Here is a 25177-nt window from a genome sequence, read left to right as displayed (position 1 = left end):
AAACAAAATGTCTCTTCATAGCATAGCAGTCCAAAGCCCATAATTCATTACCAAGTTACATAGTCGGACACAAAACTCATGTTTTAGTTTAGTTGAGATGCTACAACTTTTGATTAACATCTTGGAAGACTATTGGGAGCATACTGAAATTTAAGGATATGTTTGGCCTCTTCACTGATTTCTCGTGGTATTTATGTCACATAAACAGATTTGTGTCATATATTTTTTGGATTTAGTTTGACCTTCCAACATTGCAGTTACTATCATGAAGGAAACAGTCCTTATTTCTCAGTACGTAATGCTTAGTAAAGGGTGTGGGTTTCAAGTATTCATCTCTGTCTCGCCAGCTGAAGAAGTTTTAGTACTGTGCCCTTCCTTCTTTTGACCTTGTTCTGTTTTCTAAATGTATGTCTACAACAGCATCAAAATTATAAAGCTTTACTTCTTATTCCCCATTGTTTATAGAAGATACCCCTCTTGAATGGTTTCTTTCTGAAAACTATACAATGCTTCCTTTGGGATGTTTAGTAAACAAACAGTGACAGCAGACATTTTTGTCTTATTTCTGATTGTAACGGAAGCTTTAGACTCTCTTAGGCTGCTGTTTGAGGAGCAAACCTGATCTCTTTCTAAAAAGGCCAGCTGATGATCAATCAGTGTGTTTATTCCAGCTGCTAACAATATGATCGCCCGGCTTCTCCTCTCTTTCCTTACTTCAAGCCACTCTTGCTTTACATGCCTGTATTTCTTCAGTGTCCATAAACTCCCAAGGAATGTCTATTAAGACATACCACATAATCGTGACTTTGTAAAAGGGAAACAAGACCAAATTAAATTGAGAATCAATGAAACAAACAAAGCTGAAGGGTACTATCTAAGATCCTGGAAATGGACACTGTCAGTTGTCAAGAGTAGGGTACAAAGTGGTCAGTGGGTTTCCCTGCTGCAGGCTCTTCTCAAGGACTGTCAGAGACTGCGTTCATGCAGAGCTCACTTTGAGGTTCCACATGTGGAGATCAGATGTTGAAGACTGCAAATGCTCCCAACCAAATCACTCTAAAGTCAAGTCACAACTATAAGATGCCAAAATCATTTGAGAAAAGCAGAACAGCCAGTTAAATTTTTTTTTTCACTAAACGTGCTTCTATGCTAGACTTTCAAATGATTGGTGTTTGGCCAGTTTAACCACTGCTCCAACCAGCCTTAAATACAGCTCTAGGAAAGAATACAATTGAGCCAGTGCCCACCTCTCCCTGCTGCATGACCCCTAGTGACCCCTAGGGTCATGGCTAAGGCAGGTAGCACTCACCAATGACATATTCAACTCTGAAGAGATCCCTCCTGGGGTCATATGGACGATTGAAGTCAATCTGGATGTAGAAAGTCTGCCCTCTGCGGACAATCAACTTATTGTTGTCGTATTTGTCTGTGTGGTGATCAATCTTGTTGCTGTCCCATCTCTCCTTGAACAAGTGAACAGCTGTGACATTCAGGTAATCTGTACACACAGAAAGCAAAGTAAGAAAACCATTAACAATGTTTGACCTAAACATGCTGGAAAACCCAGCTGATTTTGTCGAGAAGAAAGTCTGCTGGTTGAAACTGCAAGTGAGGGGAGGGGACAGCAGATTCGAGAACCCCGGCCTCTTGCTTTGGAAGACAGATTGTTTTCAAACCTCTCCCCACCTGTGTGCTCTTTTCAGAGCACAGGATCCTCATTTTGGGAGAGAAGGGTGCCTAATTTATAGATCTAGACACAGAGAAGCAGGGGTCAGAGTTCAAGTCTTCAGATTCTCTGTCTCATGCTGGGTGTTGTTAAGTCAGGCTCTTCCTGTTATGACTGTCCCTCCCTAGGTGAGACTGCCACTTCAATTTTCCCTTCTTTCCAAAGGAGGGATCAAATCTGACAAAGCCTCAAAGGGACAAAGCCAGCCATTAATCCAAACTTTCCTCCTACCCCAGGAAGGGTCAAATGTCCTCCTACTGTAATTCTAAAAGTAGATCTGATTGCTCAAAGGCAGGAAGAGGGAAGAAAAACTGTGCTCTAGAAAAAGAGACAGCATTTCTGTGTGACAACATGTGACCATATTCACTGGCACAGGCAGAATCATATTCACAATCCTTGCCTCCTAAATGAGCCATCTAGGTGTTGGACTCTGGTCTTTTTGATGCTGAAATTTCCAAATTTTTGGTTCAAGCAGATGCTCAATGTTGACCTCTGACCTCCACATGCACATGCTCTAGTGTGCCTACACATACATGAGCACACACACATAAACACAAACCTCTGAACCTTTGTTTCTCTCTGTGTCTTGGTTTCTCTCTCTTATACATGACCCCCCCCCACACACACAAACACATGCACACATGTACACCAAGATGAAAAAAACCTCTTCAAAATGACTTTATGAATTCTCCTGTTTCTTTTTCTTAGCATAATGACTTTTAATCATCATCTAAAAAACAAAAATGTCAGAATGGTTTCATCAGCTCTCTGTTCATATACAACAGTGGAAGGAAAGCCTTCTTTTTTTTTATTTTACAACTTTATTTTACAAAACAAAAATAAATGTACAGATTTTAAAAATTTTTTGCATAAAATTATGCAATACATTTTTGTCAGTACTTTTTTTCAGATTTTAAGATAATTTTTACATAAAACTATATGAATATATATTTTAGTCAGTATTTGATTTTTTTAAAGGTTTGATAGTATGCATTGAAAACTTAATAGTTACAATGAGCATAAAGTACATGTAAAACAAAATGTAACATGGAAATAGTCAAAGTTTTCTTGTTGTGTAAAGATTTTTATTTGTTTTGTTCTGTTTTCTTTATTTCTTGGACTTCATACAGTCTGTGACTTGTTTCTGGGGGAGTGTGAGCCTCTGGGGTTAGCATCCCACTATCAGTGACTGCATATTATGTCTGTTCTTTTGTGACTGGGTTATCTCACTCAGGATGATATTCTCTAGATGCAGCCATTTTCTTAAAAATTTGGTTAAGTCATTGTTTCTGGTGGCTGAGTAGTATTCCATTCTGTAAATGTACCACAATTTTTGTATCCATTCATCCTCTGAAGGACATCTGGGTTCTTTCCAGCTTCTGGCTATTATAAATAGAGCTGCTATGAACATTGTAATGCATATATCTTTGTTGTGTACTAAAGTGTCTCTGGGGTATATGCCCAGAAGTGGAATAGCTGGGTCTTCAGGTAGTACTATATCCAATTTTCTGAGGTATCACCAGACTGATTTCCAGAGTGGTTGTATTAGTTTGCAACCCCACCAACAGTGGAGAAGTATTCCTCTTTCTCTGCAACCTCACCAGCATCTGCTGTCATCTGAGTTTTGGATCTTGGCCAATCTGACTGGTGTGAGGTGGAATCTCAGGGTTGTTTTGATTTGCATTTCCCTGATGGCTAAGGATGTGGAGCACTTCCTCAGATATTTCTCAGCCATTCGATGTTCCTCAACTGAGAACATTTTCTTTAGCTCTGTACCCCATTTTTTTTCATCTGTGATCTTTTTTTAATAGGGTTATTTGTTTCTCTGGCGTGTAGCTTTCTGAGTTCTTTGTACACCTTGGATATTAGGCCTCTATCTGATGTGGAGTTGGTAAAGATCTTTTCCCATTCTGTTGGTTGCCATTTTGTTTTCTTGACAATGTCCTTAGCCTTACAGAAACTTTGGAATCTCATTAAGTCCCATTTGTTAATCTTTGACCTTAGAGCTTGAGCCATTGGTGCTTTGTTCAGGAAATTTTCTCCTGTGCCTATGTGTTCTAAGGTTTTCCCTAGTTTCTCATCTAATAGTTTCAGTGTATCTTGTTTAATGTGGAGATCTTTGATCCACTTACACTTGAGCTTTGTACAAGGAGATAAGAAAGGGTCTATTTTCATTCTTTTGCATGCTGAGTGCCAGTTGGATCAGCACCATTTGTTGAATAGGCTGTCCTTTTTCCATTGAATGTTTACTGCTCCTTTGTCAAAAATCAGGTGACCATATACATGAGGACTCATTTCTGGATCTTCTATTCTATTCCATTGATTCACATGCCTATTTCTGTACCACTACCATGCAGTTTTCAGCACAATTGCCCTGTAATATAGCTTGAGGTCAGGGATAGTGATTCCAGCAGATGTTTTTTTGTTGTTGAGGATGGATTTTGCTATTCTAGGTCTTTTGTTATTCCAGATGAAATTACGCATTGATCTTTCCAATTCCATGAAGAACTGGGTTGGAATTTTGATGGGGATTGCATTGAATCTGTAGATTGCTTTTGGTAGGATGGCCATTTTTAAGATGTTGATCTTTCCAATCCATGAGTATGGGAGATCTTTCCATTTTCTGAGATCCTCCTCAATTTCCTTCTTTAGAGGTTTGAAGTTCTTGTCGTACAGGTCCTTCACTTGCTTAGTTGAGTAACACCAAGGTATTTCATAGTTTTTGTGACGATTGTGAAGGGTACCTTTTCCCTAATTTCTTTCTCTACGTTTGTCCTTTGAATATAGGAAGGCTACTGATTTGTTTGAGTTAATTTTGTATCCAGCCACTTTGCTGAACTTGTTTATCAGCTGTAGGAGTTCTCTGGTGGAATTTTTGGGGTCACTTAAGTACACTATCATGTCATCGGCAAAGAGTGATGTTTTTATCTCTTCCTTTCCGATTTGTATCCCCTTGATCTTTTTTTGCTGTCTAATTGCTCCAGCCAGGACTTCCAGTACTATGTTTAATAGGTAGGGGGAGAGTGGGCAGCCTTGTTGAGTCCCTGATTTTAGTGGGATTGCTTCAAGTTTCCTACCGTTAAGTTTGATGTTGGCTGTTGGTTTGCTGTATATTGCTTTTATTATGTTTAAGTATGGACCTTGGATTCCTGTTCTTTCCAGGACTTTTAACATGAAGGGGTGTTGGATTTTGTCAAATGCTTTCTCAGCATCTAGTGAGATGACCATGTGATTTTGTTCTTTGAGTTTGTTTATATGGTGGATTATGTTGATGGATTTCCTTATATTAAACCATCCCTGCATCCCAGGGATGAAGCCTACTTGGTCATGATGAAAGATGATTTTGATGTGTTCTTGGATTCGGTTTGCGAGAATATTGTTGAGTATTTTTGCATCAATGTTCATAAGTGAGATTGGTCTGAAGTTCTCTTTCCTTGTAGGGTCTTTGTTTGATTTAGGTACGAGGGTTATTGTAGCCTCAAAAAATGAGTTAGGTAGTATTCCATCTGATTCTATCTTTTGGATCAGTTTGGAGAGTATTGGTGTTATATCTCCAATAAATGTCTGATAAAATTCTGCACTGAACCCGTCTGGACCTTGGCTTTTTTGGTTGGGAGGCTTTTGATGACTTCTTCTATTTCTTTAGGTGTTATAGGGTTATTTAGATGGTTTACTTGGTTCTGGTTTAACTTTAGGATCTTGTATCTGTCTAGGAATTCATCCATTTCCTCCAGATTTTCCAATTTTGTGGAGTATAAGTTTTTGTATTAGGATCTGATGATTTCTTGAATTTCCTCAGTTTCGGTTGTTATGTCGCCACTGAAGGACAGCCTTCAATATCACAAATTCACTGAATCTCAGAGCCAAAGGCACCTTCTGGATCATTTGGCAGACCTTTTAGATATGGCTGAGCCATATCTATACATGGAATATGATCTCTGAGTTAACAGGGCACCCTTTACCTCACAGGACATACAGTTTATTCTTATACAACTCTACCGTTCTCAATGGTAATTCTAAATGGCATGATATTTGCTTTCCTGTTGGATTTCTGACTTCTAAGTCCTGCATAGTCATGGAAGGAAAGGTGTGGCATGGTTTCTGTCCCTGAAACAGATCCAATAGCATGTGGGCCTCCAGGAATGTTGATGGTTGCTGTAAGTAATACTTGTGTGTGTGTATGTGTGTGTGTGTGTGTGTGTGTGTGTGTGTGTGTGTGTGTGTTATTTTGGGAAAATATGTCCTTGCCAGAATTATTAAAAATATTATATCTGCCCAGGTTATTGGTGGGTGTTCTCTCTGCCAAGGTTAAAGACTCCATGATAATCAGAGATAGAACAAACAAATCTAGGAGGCAAGGTGTATCTATGTCCTTAGCAAAAATGGTAAATTTTATGGCCTTCAGAAGAGTCCTTAAGGCTGTAGGAAAGAACTCTGAATACATGAGTTCAAAAATATATAATTGCTCAACTATACAAAACATAAGGATGCAATATGAACTGTATAAGGAACTTCACGAACCTAAAAGTACAAAGGCAGCTATATTATGATAGAGATTGTCAGAAGATACTAAGGAAAAAAAATTTCCTGAGTAATTCCAGGGCAAGATCCTACCCAGCTAAGTTTATTGTTTATGCTTACAAATGTGGCAGATTCTGGAGTTCAAGGTCAGCCTGGGAAAGAGAGAGTTTAGGTGCAGGCCCAGGTATAGTGGGAATGGTAATTAAAGGGTGGGATAAGACCCACTTAAATTATTGTCTGTTTTTACAAAGGCAAGCAGATCTTTGAATTCATTTGCAGTGTTAAAAAAAAAAGATGTGCTTGCTGTTTTGTTTGTTTTTTCTTTTGTTTTTCCTACGAATCAGGGGCTGGGGTCATAGACTGCTGAATTTGTTGGACAATCAAAAGAGGACTTGGAGTAAATGACTGAATGTAAATAAAAGACTGGGCTTTGGTCTGTGAAAGTTGAGCTATCTGGATGAGCTGTCTGGAAATCTCTAAAGCTGTCGTGAGCAGAACACACTGTCAGCTTATAGCCATTATTTGACTTTGAGTGGTTTTTATTTGTTTTTGTTTTTGTTTTGTTTTGTTTTTGCCACTCTTGAAAACTCCTTCTTCAGAGCCCCTTCTAAACTTAGGATGGTCCTTGGCTTCTGACCATGAGTACTGGTTTGCACTTTTACACAGATCTAAAGCAAGTCTCTGTTCCTCTGCTACTTTAAAGTTTAGAGATCATCCTGGGGCACCCCCTGAGTATAAGCATTTCAACTTATACGCTCTTCTTTAAGAAGTCATTCCCAGAATATTATAAATCATGTTTCATAATAGATTTAATTCTGTCATTTTCTCTCAGGAAGAGTTTTCCATCAACTAATGTGCATTTTTCTAGCTGTAGTTCCCCCAATAAACTACAAAGAAACCAATATATTTTGTAAAAATAAAAAAAAAAACATATTTTGGTTTCTTCAGGTCAGGCATTATTGGGCTTGGTAGCTTACTATAGATTTACATTAAGCATATGCTGAAGCAAATCCCTTAAAACACATTCTGATGTCATTTCTATCAATAGGGGTTTGCAATTTCACCCAGACTCCCATAGATCTCTCACCTGTGTAGCTATTTATGTATATTTACTTACACAACTGCTGTTTCTTCTTTGTGGCTCCTTTTAAAGGCCTTACATGAACTCGTAATACATTCACTAGTAGAGTTGGCTCATTGTTCTGTGTTCTCACAGTAATTTTTGACCTTAAGTGTGTATTCAGTACATTTACTATTTGCTACAGCCAGATTTCTATAGTACATTAATTTGTGTTGTCACCAAGGCAGTAATACAAGTATTCATGAGACAATTGCCTCATAATTGAAAGCTAAGTAAACACAGTGGTAAATACCAAAGGGGGCATAAATAATAAGAGAGGTTTAGAGTTCTGGGAAGAGGTGTGGGAGAACCCCTTCCCAGAAGAAAGATAGGGTCCTACTTTCATTTCTGTTGCCAGAATAAAGCACTTTGAGCAAAGGCAACCTAGGGAACAAAGGGATTTATTTGGCTTACACTACTAGGTTACAATCCACCATTGAAAAAAAATTGGGGTAGGAACTTGAAGCACAGAACATTAAGCTTACTCACAAACTCATTCGTAGCTAGCTTTCTTACATAGCCAAGGACCTCTTGCCTAGGAAATGACACTCCTAAAATGGGCTGGGTGACACCCCCTCAGTTAAAACAATCAAGACAATCCTTATAGACATATGCAAAGATCAATCTGGTAAAAATTAAGACACCCTTTTAAGGTGATTCTAGACTGTGTCAAGTGGACAGCTGATGCTGATTGAGACAACTGGGAACAAGTTCATAGAGAGGATGGTAGCTCGGGCAGGAATCTGAGTGATCTCATAAGGAGTCAGAAGACAATAGGTAGCTGGAGTGGGTTGAGGAACACAATGAAATCTCAAGGTACAGGCTCCTTCAGGTCTTGTTGACCATATCCAGAAGTTTAGACTTTGTACTGAGGATCCAGTGAGAATCCAAAATAGTAATCTGACATGAAAATTAAGTCCATACATAGAACCTAAACCTCTTCTGGGGACAAAATGGAATATTGTTGAGATGGTGTCAGTCTTGAAGTCCAATGAGAAAGCTGTTGCTCATTCTGGGTTAAGATTAATGCTAAAGGTCAGCCATTCACTCTAGACCTCACTACTCCATCTGTGTCGATTGACCAGAGTCTGCAAAACATCTGCTCTGGTCCTCCCAAGCTCCCAAAACCCAGCTTTCTGACCTTTGAAAAACTTAAGAATAGTATCTCTGTATCAGTTTTTGCTAGATCAGATCACCTGCCACTTCTGTAACCCACCTCTGGGACAGACCTTTAGCACACAGTACCTACATTGTATGCTAAAAACTAAAAAATAAAGAAAAGAAAAAAGGAAAAGAAAAAAAAAGAAAGCTCTCAAATATTTGGGAAAATAGATTAGTGCTGAGATTCGTCTCCATGTAGGGAATGGATATACATGTCCTAATGCACTTCCTACTCTTGCCTCCATAATTACTACCTTTCCTTCCTTGGTAGACTGCCTGCAAGAATGTTTATTAGTTCTGATGCCTTGATTTTTCAAGCAGTTTGATCTGTGCAGAAAAAAAAAAATAAAGCTATACATGACATGTCAGCCCTAGAAAGAACAATTCATCCAGATTTCTACCTCACACCCTAGCCTAAAGAACCTCATGAACATCTAGGGAGGCTGAGTAAGGTCAGCTGAACCTTATATAGTGCAGTGCTTGTTATGAGTGATTCTGGTGGGTACTGGAAGATAGAGAACTTGGTGGTTTGGAAGAATCTGGCCTTACCAAAGGCAGTCCAGATTAAATGCTGGGGCATTGGTACTGAACACGGTAAAACACCTAGTGGGCAGTGGTCTCTGCTCTGAAGTGGCCATGGCATAACTTCTTTTTAGATATTAACATTTTACATAATATTATGGAAGTGCTTCACTATTCTGTAATTGTACAAGGTCGGCAGCCATGGAAGGTTCTGAGGATACAGTTCACAAGTTAAGAGTATGTCCTGTCTTGCAGAGGACCCAAGTTCAGTTTCATGCACCACATTGGGTAGCTCATGACCACATTTACTTCCAGCTTCAGGGGATGTTATGCCTTCTTCTGGCCTTCATAGACAATAAATTCACATGCACACACAGAGACATATGTATATGAAATTCAAAACAAAATCTTCAGAAAGGAATTACTAGATTTTTAAAACTACTGCTTTCTAACTTTTAATACCATGATGAGTGAAAACATAGAATTTGTAGCCAAACTGTATGGACCCTTTATGTCTGACACACATTGTCCTTATGACCTTGCACAAGCTGGATAAACTTCCTGGGTCTCAGTTTCCTCATCTGTAAAGTGTAGTTGGAATGGAGAGGATATGGAAAGAGTAGTATATCTGGGGATCGGGCACGTTAGTCACTCACAAATCAATAGCAGTGACAGTAGCTACTTACATCTGGGCAGTCTCTGGGTTCTAAACTTCAGAAATCAGTATCTGGGAGGGCATCACAGGCATCCAGAAAGAAGAGTACCCCGGATGCCATCAAGAAGCACACCCTAAAAAACTTGACCTTAGGCATGGCTGTGCACATGCCTTGTGTTCTCAGGCACTTTTGATATTCTTGTTCTGACTCTACAGGAAGAAGAGTTCTTCCCTTCTCCAGTGTTAGAATACCTCCTAATATGACAGTATAGAACACCATTAAGAACTTTTCTTTACCTTTATACTGGACTGGAAACCCCTGGAGGAGAAGACATCGTATTACTCCTTGGACATCTTATTACTCCTGCCTGGGGAAGTGTGAGAGAAAGTCCCAGCTGACCTGCTGCTTCCCACGTGAATGAATCTCACACTAAACATTTAAATGGGTCTTGATTTTTTTTCCCTCATTTTAAAATGAATTGTTATATTAGTTATAGAAGAAAACATATAAGTTACTTTAATATCATGTGCATCAGGCAGTTTATTCTTAAGACAAGCAATTTTGAGGGCCACACAGATTGTTGGAGAAGACTGGAGGTAACAGAGGCCTCCATATTAGAACTTTTATTTTACATTGGAATAAAGTAGCAGGTCTTTGTGCTGTTTGGAACAAAGGGTCAGTTAAGATGCTAATGAAATGTTAAGTGTGACAAGCCTAAAATAGACAGACAGACAGACACACACACACATACCACACACACACACACACAGACACACACACACACACACACACACACACACACACCTACCTTACGGTTTGCAAGAGATTTTTTCCTTAGTGAAAATAAACACAGTTTGTTTTGAGCATAATAGATAGGACCTAAGAGCCATAACACTCACTTAATCTAAATAATAATGCAAAATAATTATATGTATGTACATGACACTTTGTACATATACCTGATATGTACATGCACATGTGTGTGTGTGTGTGTGTGTGTGTGTGTGTTGACCTATTGCACTGTTTTTGAGAATAATTCATTTTAAGCATGGATTTTTTTTAAAAAATCATGCTTTTAATTACATTTATTTATTTATTTTATTACAATATCACCCTAATAAATTAGTGCCTTTGGAGAGGAAGTGGAACACTCATAGAAAAATGCTGCATTCTAAGTAGTGAGAAACCAGGGCAAAGTTAAATACAAATCTAATCTTTTCAGATTCCTTCCTCAAACTACCTAAATGAAGGAAAACATTTCATTAAAAAAATGAGATGGAGAAAAATGATATAAAAGTGAAACTTGGCTAAGGTGTGGAAGATTAAGAGCCACTCTGATAGGTGAAAGGTTTAAAGCAATCATGTTTAAAATAGCAGTAAAATGTGTAAGGTTCATGGAAAGATAAAACCAGGTGGCTTATTCTTTGGAAATAGAAAATGACAGCCATGTTCATGTCTCTTTATAGTACCCTTCTAGTAGGTCAGTTAAATCACCAGGTATTTTAATCTGTTTCTCATTACTGTAAGAAATGTCAGTGGCTGGGTTTTTATGAAGAAAAAAAGACATGTATAAGAAGGAAAAGAGGAAAAAGGAAGGGAAAAGAGGAGATGGGAGGAAAGGAGAGAAGAAGAAGGGGGAAGGAAGAGAGGGAGGAGAAAAGGAAGAGGGGGAAATGGGAGGAGAGAGAAAAAGAGGAAGGAGAGGGAGAGGAGGAAAGGGAAGGATAAAGAAGGGGAGGAAAGAGTGGAGAGGGGAGGGGAGGGAAGAGAGAAGCAGGGAAATGGGGGGGGGGAGGAGAGGAAAGGAAAAGAGAGGAGAAGAGAGAGAAAAGAGAAGAGCAAGAAGAGAAGAGCGATGAAGTGTTTGGATGGTCACAGTTTAAATCCCATATTCTGGCTCTGTGAGGGTCACGAACGATGCCTAATGGTGTGTGGCACATGGCATCATAAAGGCAGAAGCTTGACAAAAGAGAAAGTGTTCTCATGGCTGGGCTCGCAGGGTGTGACTTATGGCCAGGTTCTCTTTTTTATAAAAACCCATTTTCATGAGAACTAGCTCAGGGTCACATAAGGAGGACTTGGCACCCTCCCCCACATACACACAGTGACATGAGAACCTTCCAGTAGGCCCTGTCTCTCAGTTCACCACCCAGAGACCAAGTTTTAGTTTATAAACCTTTGAGGATAAACTACTTCATCACAGCACTGAGAGTCATTGTTGGGGAAGGAGGTGAGTTCTCCAGTGTCACTAAATGAATAACATTTCTCTGGTTGATCATGGATAGTCACATACAAAACAAAACAAAAACAGAATCCTTGTAACAAAGAACACATTTGGTTACCAAGAAACATGGACATAGGTATAAAATACCATTAGGCACTCTAGTCCTCCTTTGCCTATTTATGCCCCTCCTCACGTGTATGGTACTCAGAAAGCATCTGTTAGGCTGGTTGAGAGATTGTACTTTGCTTATTGGCCTAGTAAGACATAATTTAGATAGAAAGAGCCTTCTTAGTGCTTAGGCCTCATTCACCACACGCAGCAAATGAATTCACATCTCCCTGTCCAAGCCCAGCTCCTAGCAATATGGAACAGCTCGCTGGGAAGCCACTTCTTTCTTTCTGTCTTTCTTTTTAAAGTTATATTATGGCTAGGAACTTGGCAGCTTGCCCTTTCAAAGTGACAGCTTTCAAAAAGTCTACCTAACACAATTTAGTCTAATTCCAAACACATCAGAAAATGGGCTGTTAAAGAAAGAATGTTTCTCCTCAAGAGTCAGCTGCTTTTCTGTCCTCCTACTCTCTCCCTAATAGGAAAAAAGTGAATTATCTTCTCCCTGGGTTGCAAAAATATTCTTCTGAGAATGATTATACCTGTCACAGATGGAATCTTGAAATAAGTTAAATGTTTAGGTTCATATTCTAGGAATTCCCTGGTGAGCTGAATTCTCCCTGCAATCTCTGGTAACATTATTACTAAGCTATAGGCATTAACGCTATGCATGAGGAAGTAGGTCTGTTTATGGTGGAAAGAGCCACAGGAAGGCTTTTCCTCACACATCTTTTGGCGACTCAGGAGGAGAAAGTATAATTAGAACAATTAAAGACATTTCTTTTCAGCAGCTATTAGTTAAACAGTTGTTACTAAAATGTCCCAGAGACTTAAAAGCTTCAGAAATCTTAGAACCAAAGAAATGAGACTCACACCTTCTCCAGGGCTAAATGCCTTCTGGTCTACCTCTATCCTCTAGCCTGAAATATCCTCTCTCAATGTTCTCTTCACTATGAGAATTACTTTTATAAAATATAAATCTGCTATTGAGAGTTCACAGCAAGGCTCCTGTGTGCTGTAGGATGGAAGGAAGGGGAGGGGGTCTTCGATGCTTCTTGTAGCATAACTCCTACCAAGTTTTTAAGGTACATCTTTTCTTTGTCCTTCAGGCAATTTACACCACTTTAAAAAATGATCTTCCATGTACTCTTCATCCTTTCTTCCTTCATCACTTTAAAAGAGATTTATTTATTCTTTTCCATGCCAGGTGGTGTGGAGGTGTGGGGTGTGGGAGGAGGTGGTGGTATTTATTCCTGTGAATGTATTTTAAGGCAGGGTCTCTCCCTGAAGCTGAGGTTCAAATTTTCTCAGTTAGGTTGGAAACAGACAAATTCAGCAATCCTCCTGTCTCCTTACCTTAAGATCTGGAGTTACAAGAGTGTGTAGGATGCCTAATTAGCTGCATGAGCACTAAGCTCTGGTATCCATAATTGCCCATCAAGCTCTCTTACCCGGGAAGTAATCTTTCTTGCCCACTATTTCTTCTTCATTTTACAGGTAGTACAGATGGATCAGAAAATTATGATCCCAGTCTCCCATATACAGAGATTACAAGCTTGCACTACCACAATAAAAGTGACTCTTGCTTTTATTCATTATTGTGATTTTATTGAGAGAAAGTGTCTCCTATTCCTCTAGACTATCCTTGAACTCATCATGTAGCAGAGGATGATGTTGAATTGCTTATTTTTCTACTGCCATCCCCCAAGGCTAGGTTCAAAAGTCTTTACTGCTATGCTTAGCACACATATTTTGAACATTCTTTGTCATTTTGCAAGACACAGCTGAGATATCATTATCTGAAAGTCTTCTTCATCCTCTTCTCTGCTCTACTACAAAACTTGTCTCTCCATCGTTTTACTGTAGTTTGCCCAAATTTCAATTAGACTGAATTGTAATGATCCTTGCTAAGTTTGTGTTCAGTTTAGGTTTTTTTTTTGGGGGGGGGGGGTTAAATAAAAGCCACTTGAGGTGAGAGATTGACTTTCTCTTTCTGTCCTCAAATAGACCCCTGACATGTAAATGACAGCAGATATAGCTGTTTGAACTGGGTGGGTGGTGAACTTCACATAACAACTTCGGTTCTCCAATGTGTAATGAATGCTTCTCTCATTCTTTCATAACTCTAAACTCAGAGTGTCTCCTTGGCACCACAGAGAAGTTGATTACTAACAGATTAAGATATTGGTTTAATTCTGACAAAGAATGGTAGGAAAAAAGAAAGTCTCAGAAAAACACCTAGACTCCGCTATCCTAAAAGCTCCTGTCTCTGCCTCCATTTGAATGGTCATAAAGTCACTCTTGCTTCCTTGTTTGACTCTAGTGCAGTAGTCCTGCCCTGTAACTATTCTAATTACGGCTATAAATGGCCACTCTGTACACAATCCCACAGCCCAGGAGGATGAAGTGGGATTATATAGCATTACATTTCTAGCCACACACAACTTGAGAGCTGGAAGGCTATGGACAGATTTTGCAGAAATGCCACCTGAATATGTAGGATACTTCACTTAGAAATGAATGCCAATATGGGGCTGCAAAGACGGCTCATCTGGTGAAAGCATTTGCCACATAAGAATGAGGACCAGAGTTTGAATTCTAGTCCTTAAGCAAGGGATCTGATGATACCAGGCATATTTACAACTTGGTCCTACCTTTGAAGTCACATTAATTTCAGTTATTTCTAATTTTCTTAAGTACTATAATGTTGGAAATGTCTTGCGAGTTTATATAGTTTGATGTGTTTTGTTTTTAGCATTATAAAATAATATTTTGAGAAGGGCTCTTGCTATGTTGCCCAGGCTAGCCTTGAAGTGATTCTCTGCTTCAGCATTTCATGTGATTAGGAATATGGCATGCTTCACTCAAATAAAAGAATTCTTAAGCAGGTATGCCCAATTATGGTGAAAGGCTATTATACACATCAGCCACATCCTGGATCTGTGGATCTATTCTGGAAATTAATGAATGCTTCCCAGGAACAGTCAGTATTCACAGTGATGGGCCTAATTAAAATGAAAAGGCTGATGTTTTCATTTTGTTTTTCTGTTCTTTTTCTTTAGTTTCACACGAGAAATTTTCAAAATGAAAAAACTACTGTTGAGAACAGTGGTGATGGAGAACTGGGTATAAGGCTCTGGGATCCAGGTGTCAGAGTCATCCCCAGTGGAGATGAAAGTGCTCCCAGGTCCACTAGTGGCCACTGGGTGAAGTGCAAAAAAGACTACTTGAACCAATGCCCCAGCCTGCCTTCCTTGGCATTCATTAGTCGCTTTATGAAGGTGATTGGGGGGGGGGGCTTAATATATTTGATATATTTAGTGCCAAACCCACTCTGTGTTTTTTAGACAAATAAACAGAAATTTGAAGTCTGCTTGGCTCAGACAGTATGTCTGCTGATTCTTTTTCTTTGTTTGGTTCTGTTTTCCTGTCTAACCTTCTCGAAACTCCTCTTGGTTCAGAGGTCCCACCCTTAAGCACACAGTGAAAACACACTGAGCAAACGCACACTGAAATGCATTATTAACAAGTTGTAGTGATTTGGCGATTTGGTATGATGAGTCATTCAATTTGTGAGTGACTGAAGGCTTTCATCCATTCAGACTACACCACTGCCACCGGCCCCTCCATTTCCTGTGTGAGCTGTGCTTGGGCACAGATCTCATGTCATGTGGACTGTGGACATATGACTGTGAAGTAAATAAAGTCTGCCTTTTCAAAATAGGTGAGGTATTCCCCCATCTCTGCTTCCAAAGGAAGATTTATAGAAAACAAGTTATCTCAGGTATGAGGAAAAAAACAATCAACTAACTTCCTCAAATGATTTAGTAAAATTTATGTGTTATTGGCAACATTTGGCTCAGATTTATAATTTTCTTAGGTGCTCCATCAGTGACATCATGGTGGAGAAGGGTCACCTGCTCATTCCAGCTAACGGGCTATCACTGGTCATGTGGCATGGGTCAGATGCCATCATAGGCAATATTTATCCATTTCTTAGGAACACCCTGCACAGGAGTTACTTGCCTCTATGCTGTTGATGAGGAAATTAAGGCTTGAGGACTTAGATGCCATTTTCTGAGATTGGAACCTGGGTTTTCTGTCTTTAAGACCAGTAATTCATGGTACCCCTTGACCCCTTGCACAGAGGTTCCCATTGTCTCCTTATGGAGCCTGGTGGGGTGGCCTGAGCCCCTCCTTTTCTTTTCTTATGACTGCCTTCTTCCAGTGCCAATGCACTCTCTCCCAGAGTGCGAGGCCTTCTCTGCCAGAGGGGAATTTTACAAGAAAACTGAACACCCTAAAGTGACCTGTGGGATAGTTTGATGTATGTGGGCTTTCCAATTTTATTAGCATTCTTAAAAAAACAAACAACAAAAAACAAAACAACTTTTAGTCTTGGCAGCAAAACAGTGAAGAATATCAACTCGTTGTTTTAGGCCCATTCCCTAACCTGTGACAAAGGAAACTGAGGCTAGCTGCTTGTATGTTCCAGTTCTGTAGCTTTAATGTCAGGGTTCAGAATGTAACACTTAGTTGGGAGAGTTAGTACTTGACCACTAAGAACCGCTGAGTGACTGTCTGTACCTACCTTAGCAAGGAGATGTTTATCCCCCATGAAATACAGCACTGAGAGCCCACAGGAGCAAAACTAGGTTTTGGTGCATAAATGATATTCCACAATGTACTGCCAACTAGATGCTATTCAGGGACAAAAATCTAAATGTCCTGTTCATTCCCCAAGCGAATAATGACTTGTGTATAACCAAGCCAGTGTTTGCTCCTGGACCCTGTCATAACTGACAGGGCCAAAAGGAGATCATCTGGTGACCACTGTACCCAGAGTGGGTCCCTCGGGAGGAGGCAGAGGAAGCAGCTTGCCTTGCCTGCCACCCACAGCTGCTCAGGAGACACACTGAGGGCTTCCATCTCTATTACTGTCAGAATCTGGCACCTCTCACCAGCTCGGAGCTAGAGAGCCATGGATGGAGGAGGGAGAAGGGAGGAGTTGCAAGCCAGACAATAAGACATAGTGGCAATATTGTAGATGTGGAATCTTCCAGCAAAAGAATATTCTTTAAAGTAAAGGCATCAGGAGTGGACGAGGTCTTGGGGAATCCAGCACCATGTTGTGTAAAAAGAATGGCTGAGAAGTAGAAAGAGGAAGTGGAAGTCGCTTCCCTATGTGACAAGATCAGTAAATACCCACACTGAGACCGTCTTTCAGGTTCTCTGGCATTTCTACAGCTTGAGTTTTGGAGCCTTTCTTGGGTGGGCAACAGAGAATGAGAGTGAACAGCGGAGACCGTGAGGAAACATATTTTTGTAAATCTTTGTGGAGGAGGATCCTCAGACAGATACCTCATGGGAAAGAGGGTCCAGATCTATCAGACACAGTGGTGTGCTCCTCCTACCTCTCAGGCTGACGCCCCTGGGCACCAGGCTCTGCAGCTCCTCTGTCGGGAGGTCGACTTCTGCTGCATTGGAGTTGTTGGGTGGGAGTGCTCGCCTTCCCCCAAAGGTAGTTGCTGGAGTATCTGACATTCTCAGCTTTGCTGGATCCTGGGGAAGAGAGGCAAGAGTTCATGGGACAGGAAAGTGAAATCCTTGTGGCCAGGACTCTAAAGTAGTGACAGAGAAGCAACTGTGGATGGCAGCTCCCAGGCAGTACACTGTAAGCCACACACAAATGATAACCAAGAGGCAGCAGTGACGATTATCCTAGTGATGGAGTGTGTCCGTTCAGGATCTCAGGGAGAGTCAAAAAGTATTGAAAGCAAGAGAGTGTTTGCTTGGAAAAAAAAATTCTTAAAGGTTTCAGACAGCATAATTTTCCTTTCCTCACAACCCCAGAGCCTGTGTTTATAAGTGCATGGAACTACTCATGTCAGGGAGGCTCATCAAACCTGTCACTGTGCAGATTAGACTCATGAAAACATGTTCAGATTAGGATGCTCCCTTAAAGTAGTCACACCAACCACTCAATTTGGTCACTATCTACTGAGAACTTCTTATGAGGTGGGATATGATTTTAGTTCTTAGGTAGGTTGAGCAGACATGAAAACAGCATCTCTTTCCTAAGAGCTTACAATATACTGGGGTTAGGAGTGAACCTGACAAGAGTCATACATGAATCTGCTAGGGCATGTGGAACGAAGGCCGTAGCCATGTCCAGTTGAAATGGGGAGTAGGCTGTGCTCTAACTTGGTCTGGCCTGCTTCTGATTCCCTTGGAGTTTGTGCAGGCGACCAGCCAGTCTAAATACTACGCACCTTACCTTCAGGGCCCAATAAGGACTTGTTGACCAACTGGCCAAAATGAAGGGGGACTTTGTCTTTTCACCTGGCTCACCAAACAGTGACTCCTGGCAACCTAACTGTTTGCAAAACCCAGGCACACCCTTGCAAAGATGAAACATTGCTATTATGGGATCAACTTGATTAGACTATTCTAGAGCTTAAAGCAAGGCTGGAAGCAAGGCTCAGCACAGAACCATCTGGTGGGGTATTTGGTCTTTGGAGGAGAATGGGGTTCTTGGAAGAATGAGACAACAATGGGTATCTATAGGTGCCTTTGAGGATTTGCAGATAATCTCTGGTGAACTAAGATGGGAGAAGGGTTTAAATAAAGATGTTTGGTGATGCAGAAGACAAGAAAACTCAACCTCCTGGTGTCAAATAGCAAAGACATCCTAACTGGTCATTAGAGGCCAGCAGCAGGGTGTGGGGAGCAGTGCTGGGCAGCTCCTTAGAGAGCAAATGAAGTAGACAGCATTCCAGGTGCTGGTCAAAAGGGGAAGGGCAGGCCACTGGGAGAGTGCTGGAGGGGGCGCTCTCCTTCTTGGTATAGACAGGCTCTATGTAGAGATGGAAGGCTGGCACCCCCAGGTGGCCTAACCCCTTCCTCTAACCATAGTCTCAGCTCCACAACTGGCTTCCCTTAGAAAAGGAGACCTGCCTTGGAGGAGCAATCTCACTCCTGTCCCCATGTGGTAGAGTTCAAAGGAGATCCCCCTTAAAGAGGCAAAGGGCTGAAACTAGAGAGAGGGGCTGTCTCTGACCCCTCCCAGTATGATAGAGACACAGAATATAGGTTCAGAGGACAGCCATGGCTTGGGACAGGGCTGCTTGGTGCTGCTTTGGGGTCTCTTACCTGCTTGTGCTCCTGAGAGGGTGCTCTGGTAGTCTCCCTGTGTGCCTCTTGGAACTTCCTCAAAAGGACTCAGGCAAAGAAACCAGAAAGTTGGCTCTTAAATAACTTCCTAACTGCTCCCACCCTCCTGCCCATCCCAGAGGAGCTCTCCTCCCCTTTCTTGACAGCTGGTAGAGGGGGCAGAGCTGTTTCTAGGACTTTCCATGTTCTTCTGCCATTCAGCTCTGATATTCTAGCATGTGCCCCCATCCCCCATGTGCTCTCAGTTACCATGCTGGTACCTCCTGACCATTCTGTGCACCCCCACCCCCAGAGTAAGCCTTTCCCCTCCTTTGGCTGTTACTAGTAACTGTCAAATGGCATTGGGGTGTTAGCCAACCTCTCTCCTGCCTTTCTGCTGGGTCAGAAGGTCTAAAGGGTCATTTTTTTTCCTGTACAAAATGGGTGTTGATCTGGCAATGAGGGAGGATCTGCCTTTCCACAGACAGCTATGACCATTCATTAAGCAAGAGCAGTAAGTCCATCTTGTGCAAAAAAAAAAAAAAAAAAAAAAAATCACCTCCTTGAGTTCCCCACAGAACCCCAGCCCCAGCTCCAGCCCCAGCCCAGCCCAGCCCAGCCCCAACCCCAGCCCAGCCCCAGCTCCAGCCCAGCCCAGACCCAGACCCAGACCCAGCCCCAGCCCCAGCCCCAGCCCCAACCCCAGCCCCAGCCCCAGCCCCAGTCCAGCCCAGACCCAGCCCCAGACCCAGCCCCAGCCCCAGCCCCAGCCTCAGCCCAGCCCCAGCCCCAGCCCCAGCCCAGACCCAGACCCAGACCCAGCCCCAGCCTCAGCCAAGCCCCAGCTCCAGCCCCAACCCAGACCCAGCCTCAGCCAAGCCCCGGACCCAGACCCAGCCAAACCACAAAACTTCCTGCAGGAAAGCCACATTGATGTCCTGTGTCAGTACCAAAGGGCAGATACCCTCAAGAGTGTCACCCAAGTTAGAAATGCTTTGTTCCCCCCACCAGAGCCATTTTAGTGTGTCTTTAAAACTTGCAGAGAGAGGAAAGAAAGTTTTCCACCTAAACTTTGCCTATCTTTGTCTTGACATTGCCACATGTTTAAGTATCGCTGATTCCAACCACAGATCCATCTAAGTGCCCTCCTTGTCTCCAGATGTCTGACCCTGACACACAATCTTCACATTTCAAATGAGGACAAGAGATGCTATTAGGAATCATATTTTCCCCATCCCACCTCTCTGTCCCCAAATCTGGATACTTTGTAATTTTACCAAGTTTCTCCTCCTTCTTACCCTTGAAATGAAAACCTTCTCCCCCTTCTCCTTCTCCTCCTGTCCAAACCAAACTTTTGCCTAGTTTCCTGTCACTTTCTAAAGGGCTTTCTCTGTCTCTTATCCCATCTTCCTCCTGTGGCTTCAGGCTCAGGCTCCCACACAGCTGTTTCCTGTCACCATTGACACGATTGCAAGTTGAGTCCCCAAAACATTTTTTAAAAACGTTCTTTTAAATTCATGCCCTCTGGTCATTTTTGATTATTCCTTTCCCCTCTGTCACCAACCTTCTGACTTCTGGGTTCTACCTCCATTATTCTACTGAAACTATCCAAGAAAAGGTATCTGCTTTAGTGCACTGTGTTGCTGTAACAAAATGCCTGAAATTGGGACCTTTAAAAAGAAAAAAAAAACCCACTTTAAAGTGACTCTGCAGGTTGAGAAGTCCAAGAACTTGGTGTTGTCATATTTTAGCTTCTAGCAAAAATCGTGTGCTTTCTCCTCCTTTTGAGGGGGTAGAGGGTAGGTTTATTTTCTATGCTGTGAAGTGTAGTAGGCTGAGTAGAAGGGCACTGTCTATCTGGGGCAGAAAGCAGGAGGAAAAACTGACATTAGGGCGAAAACATGAGGTCGGCCTTGCTTTTTAGTGAGCTGTCCTCATAGTAACTAACCTAGTCCCAAGAGAGCTCCGCTGATCTTTCTTAAAGTCCTAACCACCTCTTAACTGTCTAATCAACCGTCAGTGGCATCACACAGAGGCCCTTATTTCAACCTGAGGTTTGGAGAAGAGAAACCACATTGAAAGGAGAGCATTTGCAATTGTGTTTTTAAGGCAAAGAAGAAGACTGAGTTTTTAATCTTTTGAGGTGCGCTAAGTTCTCTTACCCACTCTGTCCTTAAAGGTTTTTCCTGTGGTCTCTGGAGCACAGCACACTGTGCTGTTCCCTTCAATGTAGCACACTTGGATTATCCACCAACTCTGATAGTTTTACTACATGTATCTTCTGGCACCTACCAAATCTAGGAGCCTAGCCATGGTCTTATCCAGAGCTGTTGACTCCCCCAGCTAGCTGACTGCTGGTCACCTTCTCTTGTCACACTGCAGTGGTAGCTCACAGTCATCATCTCCACAATGGAATATAACTCTCTGAAGACCCGGTTTATCATAGAGTTCCCTATCTCAGTTAATATCAGTGCCTGGAGTGTTACTACAAATTCCAAACAACTCCCACTCCAAGCCTCAAATCTAATCCTTCATAATATAACTCCTATTCTGTCTTTTAAATAGTCTTGAACCTATATCTTTACCCCTTTACTCCTCCCAATTCTTTCTGTACAATGAAGTCACAGCAAGCACGGAAGGACTCCAGTCTGGATTCAGATTCTTTGTCCAAAGCTTCTACATGGTTAGTTAACTTTGCTTTCAAAGTAAATCTAATCATCAACTGAAAAAGACCCCATATGGTCTAGACCCTACTTTCCTTTTGAGTACTACATCTTGTATGCTCTCAGGACATATCATCTCTTGCCCCAACTCCTTGTCACACCTTACCCCAGTCATTAAACTTCCTACTCTGTGCTCTAAGCCAGAAACTCCTCTCATCCTTCTCTACTTGCTAGAAAACTAGTCCCCATTCACGGCCCTGATCGTGGCTCCAGTGACTCGGCTGTCCTACAAAAGCTTGTTTAGTGACAATACTCTTAACACTTGGATTATTTCCCTGACTGGAGTCCTATGGAAAACAGGGACTGGAGCCTTCAAGATATGCTTGTCACTGCACAACCATAATGATTGTACCACATTTGACCCCCAAACTCAAAGCTCACTGGATGTGCACAGACATTAGTTTAATAATGTTGGGCCATCAATCTAATAACATTATAAATGTGATGGGTTTCCTGTGCTCAAAAGATGGTCAGTAACCCAGTGTCAGAGGCACCAATCCTAGCACGTGGCTGAACCCATACAGCTTAGAACATTGTCTCATGTCCTATGGCTTAGGAGTCAGAAAAACAATCATAGAATGAACATTGAGCTGAGCCAGCAAAGCTTATATGTACAGAAGCAGTCTATGTGGCACTGAGGTCTTCGAGGATGGCATAATGTCCTTCCCATCTTGAGGCCTTTCGTTTGGTATGGAGAGGATATTTATAGTGTATAATTTAAATTAGGGAAAGGAAAACCACATCAGATATTTTTTTAAGGAGAGAACCTGACACAGAGGAATTGTTTACACAGGTGATAGAAGAGACAGGAGGGCAAACAGTGGAGGTGAGTCAACCCCACAATTAGAAACCAAGTTGTTGGTGTCAGCATATGGTGGGAGGCTATGTGGCAGGAACTAGATCCCAGGAGTCTGTCTGGAGGGAGTTTGTGATTCAGTCAGTACTGGAAATAGGGTATGAGGTCAGGACTATACAGTCTGTCTTTGTGTTTGTCTCTCCCTGTCTAATATTTCTAAATTGCCTCCTATTTGCTGAACTTAGCTGAAATTCATTTAGCCTTCAGAGGGCAAAGAGTTTTAGGAAACTGCATCAGGCTCATGTCCCTGTGTTAGGGTCCCCAAGACTACCCTCCGATGCTATGAGCTCTCAGTGCTACCGCAGACTCAGTTGTCCTCGAAACTGACTTATTACAGCAAAGGGTGCACAAGAAATCGGGTGGACAGTTCCAAGGGTCCTCTACCATGCAAGTCACATAGGATGTGCTAGATTCCCCAGAAATAAGCTGTGACCACACATGTGGTACTGGAAAACTAAATGGACTTAGGTGCCCAGGGTTTTTACTGTGAATTGGTCACATAGGCATCATCCACAAAATTCTAGACCAGCGGTTCTCAACCTGAGTTTGAGATCCCTTTGCCGACCGAACGACCCACTCACAGGATTTGCCTAAGACTGTGGAAAAACAGATATTTACATGATGACTCATAATAGTAACAAAATTACAGCAGTAAAGTAGCAACAAAGTAATTATATTGTTGAGGGTCACCCCAACATGAGGAACATAGCATTAGGAAGGTTGAGAACCTCTGTTCTACACTCTACTGGGTAAGTAGGTAGTCTCCATAAACATTTGTTGAGTTCTTTGTTGTTGTTGTTGTGACTAACCACAGTGAGTGTTTTGAGGAGCACCAGAAAGATTCCTAAAATCCAGGTTTTCAGATGGCAGCCAGTTTGTAGATCGCTGTGAGATTTTTTTTCCTGCAGAATCCATCACAGAGGAAAACAGGATAGAGTGAGGAGAACCTTAGAAGCCCTCCAGGAGAGCAGCTCCAGTGTTTGTATCAGTGGCTAGCCATCCAACAAGCTCCCTTTCTGGACATTGATGCTTACTGAGACCTGGAACAAGAGGAAACTTCAATGAGTCACTGAATTCAGTCTGTTTGGGACCCACTTTCTGGGCATCCCTGTGTCCAGATGAGACCACCAATGAGACTAACATAGCTCTTCCTATGTGAGTCCGATACTTTCTCATTCTTCTGCAGCAGAGGGTCATGATCCCAATGTCCTGAAACAAAAAGAAAGTTACACTTGCACCGCCCTGTCTATCCCAAGGGCAGACAGAAATGGAATCACTCAGGGACTCTGGTTCCCGTCAGCAATACAGAGACACCTGCGGAATTTATGAGCAAACACAAGGTGTTTGGGGTGGGAAAAAAACTTAACTCCTTAATTCTGACTTTTTATGCCTGTGGTATTGACACTTCCCTTACTAAAGAACCCATCTAGTCTTTCTCCATCATGGTAATACACAGAAGATGGACTGTGTTTGCTCAAGTAATGAATGTTCCAGCAAACACTGTTTGATTTACATGCAAAATTTCACATCTCAAACAGACAGAGAACCCAGTCATGTCTGGATGCTGCTATTTTTTTTTCTAGCTGAATAGAACCTTCATTGGTTGGAGCTAGATTTCTAGACGGAAGTGAGAGAGTATTATAAGTAACAACGGCCTTTGTGCAAAGGTGTCCTGGCCTCTAACGTGAAAGATCAAAATCCACCTCTTGGGAGGACTTCCCTCCCCAATGTCCTTGCTGCTGAAAGAGTTACAGAGGAAACTTTCCACTCTAGAAGGAGGTGGCACGGCAGAGAGGATCAGAGTGAGGCTGGGTAAAAAGTTTATAGCCGCGTTCCAGCCACAGTGGCAATCATGAGGTGAAGGTAAAAGTCAGAGTGCTTCTATTGCTCAGATCAAACACCATGACCAATAAAAGTAAGATGGGGAGAAAAGGATTTATTTGGCCTATATTTGCAGATCATAGTCCATTGCTAAAGAAAGTTGGGACAGGAACTCAAGCAGTAGTAGAACCTAGAGATAGGAGCTGATGCAGAGACCATGGAAGGATGCTACCTATTGGCTTGCTCAGCCTGCTTTCTTATAGAACCTAGGACCACCAGCACAGGGATGGCACTACCCAGCATGGGGTAAGCCTTCCTTCTGTCATTGATCACTAATTGAGAAATGCCTTGTAGCTGAATCTCATGAAGGCATTTTCTCTACGGAGACTCCTTCCTCTCTGACTCTAGCTTCTGTTAGGTTGGCAAACAAAACCAGCTAATACGGTGACATTCCTCAGGCACTCTCTCTTATAAAGATGCTCTTAAGGTTTCAAAGGCCCATACTGACAATGAAGCCCAAGAAGGTTGTTAAAATTTTCTCTTCTCTCATTTTTTTCCATCTTTTCTTTTCAGAAAATAGAAAATCC

General features: G+C 41.8%; 1 protein-coding gene across 1 annotated transcript in view; it reads right to left on the bottom strand.

The window, feature by feature from the left end:
* Window positions 1–19291, bottom strand: part of F13A1 (coagulation factor XIII A chain) — a 172159-nt gene extending 152868 nt beyond the window's left edge. The window contains exons 1-3 of the mRNA XM_080920897.1: window positions 19191–19291; window positions 17453–17600; window positions 1310–1498 (exon numbers count right to left, since the gene is read on the bottom strand). Of these exons, the coding sequence (XP_080777023.1) occupies window positions 1310–1498; window positions 17453–17582 (319 nt within the window). The 5' untranslated portion in view covers window positions 17583–17600; window positions 19191–19291. The remainder of the gene's footprint in view (window positions 1–1309; window positions 1499–17452; window positions 17601–19190) is intronic.
* Between the last annotated feature and the right edge of the window lie 5886 nt (window positions 19292–25177).

Source organism: Micromys minutus (genome assembly GCF_963924665.1).
Source record: "Micromys minutus genome assembly, chromosome: 1".
Taxonomy (NCBI): Eukaryota; Metazoa; Chordata; class Mammalia; order Rodentia; family Muridae; genus Micromys; species Micromys minutus.
Note: the sequence above shows the minus strand (reverse complement) of the source record. Positions and strands in the feature narration are given on the sequence as shown.